The following is a 6,064-nucleotide window of genomic DNA, read 5'->3' as shown; positions in this document are numbered from 1 at the left end:
CCATGATGGCAACACAACCAGCTTACACGATCCATAATATATTTCTTTTCTTTCAGGGTTTTTATTTAGGGCCACAGAATGAAAAATTATACTACTACTCCGAGCGAAAAAAGAAAAAAAATCAGCAATATGGAATGGAATGAAAAACTACTCGGAGAGGTAGCATCTGTGTCAGGTTATATAAGGTGCATCAACATAAACTGATTTCTCACTAGCTGCGCATAACCTGTGTAGTGAAGACTGACAACAGACTGATAGGTTAACATGAACATCACAAACAACCTTAGCAAAGCACAAAAGGTAATGCAACAGAACAAGCAACAGATAACTTGGAAAGGCCACACATACTTGTTGGAATTAACCCATCACCCTTTTATTGATTTTTCTTTTTGCAAAACCCTTTATTGAATTTGCCCCTACTGCCTTCGCTGCATTTTACAAGCAGCAGCCTTCACAACTCTTTCATACCCAATAACCGGGGAAGAGTGTGGCCTCAGCAACAGAGCTTTGCTTGAACCAAATACACGCACTGCACATAGACTACACCAAAGGCAACAGGCTGATAGGTTAACATAAACATCACACAGTATTTTTTTTTAGACGAACACATCACACAGTATTAGGAAAGCACAATGACACACGCACACGCACACGCACACGCACACGCACTTGGTATTAACCAAGCACCCTTTTATTGAATTTGCCATTTCTGCCCTGCTGCACCTTACAAGCAGCAGCCTTCTCAACTCTTTCATGCCCAATAACTGGGAAGAGTGTGGCATCAGTAACAGAGATTTGCTTTTACCAAATACTACATGCACTACACATAGACAGCTCAAGTCCTTCCTTCCTCCTGTCGCTAGGATCACTGGAGTTCTCGCCGCTCGCACTCGTGCCCGCGCCGCTATTTCCTTGCACCAGCATCTGCAGTCCAGCGACAGAAAGCAAAGCTTGTACGTAAGTGGTTCAGAGGATATAATAATACCATGTGTTAGGGCTGTTTGGTTGCCGGCCGCACCTTGCCATGCCAAAGGTGCGGCGTGCCACAGCTTCCTAGGCTGCCGTTTGGTTGCCTCCTAAAGTTAGGCTCACCACAGACGTGCAGTGTTTTTTGCAGTTGATTTCTCGCCGCACTCTGTGGCGCTCGTTTTCAACGCCAAACTTCGTGGCGCGCCGCAAGTGCGGCTAAACAAATGTGGCGCCACTAGTCTGCAACCAAACAGCCCCATTAATATGTATAGTAAGTTGCCTTGTAAATAGTCCGTATTGGTTGAAGTTGAACTCTCATGGCAGCCTTTGTATATTGATTTTACTCTCCAACAAGGTCCTGTTCCCAAACTTAATTTCGTGTTTGCAGCTAACTGACAGGATCTATTCTGATGTCTCCATTTTGTCTGTCATTTTAGGCAGCCTGCGATGCAAACAGTCTAACTAATGCTATGGAATAAGCGACACAATTCTCAGAAAACTGACAAGAACCCACTTGTTGCTGTATTACGGTAAATATCAATGGTGCATGTTTCTTTTGCTATCTTCACATTACAGGACAGTTCTATTCAGTCAAGGTCTATACTCTATAGCACTTTTTTTTTGCGAATTTACTATATAGCACAGTAGCACGTCTACCTTTATGCTGAATTAAGAAAATGTACTAGCAGTTTACTTCTTCTGACCTATGCTGAAACTATCAAAGGAAGCCACATGCATTACGAAGTAGCCAATGAGTTTTCTTTCCTTTCTGTTTTACCTATCATTTACCAAGATATAGGAACGAAAACATTGAGGATCATTGTCTCAAGAGTCAAGATGCAGCTACATCATTGAACTATATGTAGTGCTTGAGAATAGTCAATCGAAATGAAAAATACATACCCTACACAATTAGGCAGGAGGAACAAAATCCGTTAAGGAACCATGGATTGCTTATGTCTAGTTAGAGCATCCAGAGCGAAACTGCAGAAAATGGCTGAAAACAGAGCCAGTTTTCTGAAGGACCGAGGAGTAACTGTAGCAGCTAAACAGAGTTTTTTTTCGAAAAGGAGGAATACCCCCGGCCTCTGCATCTGGTCGATGCATTAGGCCACTTTATTAATTATTAGCACAAAACCTTACAAAGTCGTACAATAGTAAGACCAAAGCCACCATCTTCGCAACCTCTGTCGCTACTCCTATCTAACTGATGAAGGGGCGCTGATGGTCTGGGCCTAATACCAAACAGACCTCGCAGCCAAACCTAACATCTAAGGCCTGAGGTCCCAACCTGGACGCCTGCCGGGTATGGGCACCCACCAGTCCGGCGTGCTCCTCAACCAGGCCGCCCGCCGGGTATGAGGCCGCCACAACCACCTACCACATATCCATCTTCAGAGCTGTACTGTTGTAACGGCCTTGCCCGGTCTCGCTGCCGCCGACGCCACCACGACGCCAGACAGCGTCGACCTCCTGCGCGTGTCCGTCACCACACATCTGACGCCAAGCCTCCGCTGCTCCATGCCGCCAAGAGCCGCCGCCAAGAATATGTAGAACGAAACACCGCTCCACCGAAGGGAGGCAGCACACCCCCACACCTCACCTGCAGACCCTTCCATCCGATCCCAATGTCCTTGGCGTCACCTCCAGGAAGGTTACGGTGCCTAGGGCGCCGCCGACGCCCAATCCGCATCGGATCTTGGGCTTTCACCCGGACATGGGTTGGAGAGGAGAGATGGTGCCCTCAGCAACGCCCCCAAGGAGGAAAGCGGCGCCAAAAATCGGCGTCGCCGCTGCCGGTCAGCCTAAGGCAGCCAAGGTTTCCCCCGGACACCGATCTGCTCCACCAGAACACACCGGAGGTGGATCCGGCAAGATCCAAACCGACCCGGAGACTGGGAAGGGATGCACGGAAGGGAGAGGGGCAATACCTCCAGATCTGGCACGCCTACGGCTCGTCGTCCTCACGGCCGAACCCACAGGCACGCCGCATGCCACCAGATGCGCCGCACCAGATCGATGATGGCCAGCCTCAGCGCTGCCCCCCACTCTCCCGACGAGGGAGAGGAGGAAACAGCGCCGCCGCCGAGCCCGGGGCCGCCGCCCCGGCTTGCCCGCGCCTGGCCAGACGCAGCCGCCGCCGGATGCAGGCCTTCGTCCAGGGCCGAAGACTTGCGGCGCGCGACGAGGGTGCCCCGCCATCGCCGTCCGCCGAGTGGGCTTTGCCCGTCGGCCTCCTCCGGCGGTGGCGGGCGGAGCGAGGGAGGAAAGGGGAGCGGGGGCGGCGGCGGCTAGGTCGCCCGAGCCGCCCCCCAGGGAGCGACGCGAGCGAACGGGTCACCTGTTAACAACTCAGCAGCTAAACAGAGTGCGGGGGAGGCAGCATCATGCACCTGGAGGAGGCGTACTCGTAGAACCTGCCGGCGGGGGAGAAGACGAGCAGCGAGACCTCGGTATCGCAGAGGAGCGCGAGCTCGAAGGCCTTCTTGAAGAGCCCCGAGCGGCGCTTGGAGAAGCGCACCTGCCGGCTCGTCCGGTCCTTGATCCGCCGCAGCTCCACACGCCCGCGCCGCGCCATCGCCCACCACCAGCCTCCTCCGGCTGCCGCTCGTCTCTTTCTCTTTTTGGGTTGTTGGAACTTGGAAGGATCAGGGAGTGTGGTAGGCGTGAGGCAAGATGGGGCTCCGGCTCAGGGGAGTGGGGGACGGACGAGAGGGACGGTGGGCTGACGCAGGGCCCATCAGGTCAACTAAAATGGGAGTGTTGATCCCTGATAATAATTTTGCTAGTATTGATATCTTAAGAGAGTTGGAAAGGATCAGGAGTGAGGGAGGAAAAACAGATACAATATCTGAAAATGGTGTAGAAGGTAAAATGTTATACATCACTAATGGCAAAGGAGATATAACTCCTGTCAGTGATGATTGGGCAGAAGATGTAGATGAGTTAGAAGAGGAATTTACCTTGGTCAGGTCTAGGAAAAAGAGAAACCCAAAATCCCATGTGGTTATCTCTAGGCCAGTGACTAGGAGTCAAAACCCTGATAGGGGTGGAAAGAAAAAACCTGGTAGCCCTGTCCATCATTCCAGGGCCGCCAAAGGGAGGGGGAGAAAAAATACTGGTATTAAATGATAGGTCTCTTTTGGAATTGTAGGGGGGGAAGGAAAGAAAGGAATGAGCTCCTGTCTCTCTCACATCATTAGAGATCATTCCCTAGACTTTATTGGTCTACAAGAGACTCACAAAAAAAGTTATCTGGATAGTTTCTTTAGAAAAATTGACCCATACCAGACATATGAATGAGATTTTGTTCCATCTATAGGCAGATCTGGGGGAATCCTTTGTGGAGTGAGAAAAGAAATGTTTGAGGGAGTAGTGTGGAAAAAGGGCAGGTTTATCCTGCAAGCTTCTTTCTTTGATAATAAAGAAAAAAAGAAGTGGACTCTTTGCACTGTATATGGTGCTGCTCATGATAAAGATAAGGATGACTTTCTAACTGAACTTTCTGAGTTCTGTAGCCATATATCATCCCCTTTACTTATTGGGGGAGACTTTAATATTATTAGGCATGCTGGGGGAATAACAAACCATGGCAACATGCCCTTTACTCCGATTTGTTCAACTCTGTGATCAATGCTATGTGTTTGAGTGAGGTTTATATGAGTGGGGGGATGTACACCTGGACCAATGGCCAATCCCATCCAACTCTGGAAAAATTAGACCGGGTCCTTACGAGTAGTGATTGGGAGGACATTTTCCCTCAAGTCAACATTAGGAAATTGGTCAGAGATGTATCAGATCATAACGCTCTTTTGTTGTCCTCTGACAACCATGTTGTCAGATCTCCACAGACAAGAGAGTTTATATTTGAATTAAGCTGGTTGAAATCAGATGAGTTTCTTCCCTTAGTGGAGAAAATCTGGAATCAGTATGTAAAAGCCACTGACCTAATTGATATTCTAAATATCAAATTAAAACGGTTCAAAAAATTCTTCAAAGGATGGGGTTCAAATAAATTCGATCATGAAAGAATCAGAAAAAAGAAAATCAGAGAAGAGCTGAGACTAATTGAGGAGGAGGAAGAGAAAGGAAATATGGGTCCTGGTATCTTTTGTAAGAAAACTGAGTTGTTGGTTGAGCTAAATGAGATTCTGATCAATGAGGAACTATTTCTGCTACAACAATCTAGAGAACGCTGGTTGCTTAAAAGAGATAGTAATACTGCCTACTATCAAAAAATCGCTAATGGGTATAAGAGGAAAAACACCATTCACTCAATGAAAGTAGGTGACGTTACTATTGAAGGAACAGATAATATTTTAAGGCATGCCACTGACTTTTATAAGTCTTTGTTTGGTCCATCCCCTGGGAATTTATTTTTACTTGACCCTGAAATCTGGGGGGATAACGAGAGATTAGATGAGGCTGATAATTTGATCTTGACTAGACCTTTTTCTGAAGAAGAAGTTAAAACAGTGCTGTTCTCGATGAACAGTAACAGAGCCCCAGGGCCTGACAATATACCTGCTGAATTTTACCAGCATTGTTGGGAGATTGTTAAAAAAGATATAATGAACTTATTTCTGGCATTTTATGAGGGGAGATTGGATGTGCATACACTGAACTATGGCATTATCACTCTGCTCCCAAAAGTTAACGGAGCTAATAAGATTCAGCAATTCAGACCCATATGCTTGCTTAGATGCCCCTATAAACTGATCACCAAAGTTCTAGATAATAGAGCAGCTCCCTTCGCTGATGTGTTGTTCAGTAAACACCAAATGCCTTTATTAAAAACAGGCACATCATGGATGGGATCATGTCCCTCCATGAGATCCTACATTACACCCATATTAGAAGAAAGTAGGGATTGTCATTAAGCTAGATTTGAGAAAGCCTATGACAAGGTGAATTGGGAATTTTTGCTACAAAGCTTAGAAAATAGAGGTTTCGGCGCCACTTGGTGCGGGTGGATGAAGAAAATCATTAAAAATGGTACAGTTAGTTTTAAATTAAACAACACTTTGGGCCCATATTTCCAAAGTCACAAAGGAGTTAGACAAGGGGATTCTATCTCTCCCTTCTTGTTCAACAT

At 47.2% G+C, this 6,064-nt stretch overlaps 1 protein-coding gene across 1 annotated transcript; it reads right to left on the bottom strand.

Annotated features, from left to right (window-relative positions):
- Positions 1–416: 416 nt before the first annotated feature.
- LOC123059050 (MADS-box transcription factor 51-like) lies at positions 417–3,547 on the bottom strand. Its single transcript, XM_044481698.1, has 2 exons — positions 3,363–3,547; positions 417–540 (listed from the first exon to the last, which is right to left on the bottom strand). Exons 1-2 carry the CDS (start codon positions 3,545–3,547, stop codon positions 417–419), a joined length of 309 nt encoding a protein of 102 aa, XP_044337633.1.
- Between the last annotated feature and the right edge of the window lie 2,517 nt (positions 3,548–6,064).

Source organism: Triticum aestivum, chromosome 3A (assembly GCF_018294505.1).
Source record: "Triticum aestivum cultivar Chinese Spring chromosome 3A, IWGSC CS RefSeq v2.1, whole genome shotgun sequence".
Classification (NCBI taxonomy): Eukaryota; Viridiplantae; Streptophyta; class Magnoliopsida; order Poales; family Poaceae; genus Triticum; species Triticum aestivum.
This window is presented reverse-complemented; position numbering and strand designations above follow the sequence as displayed.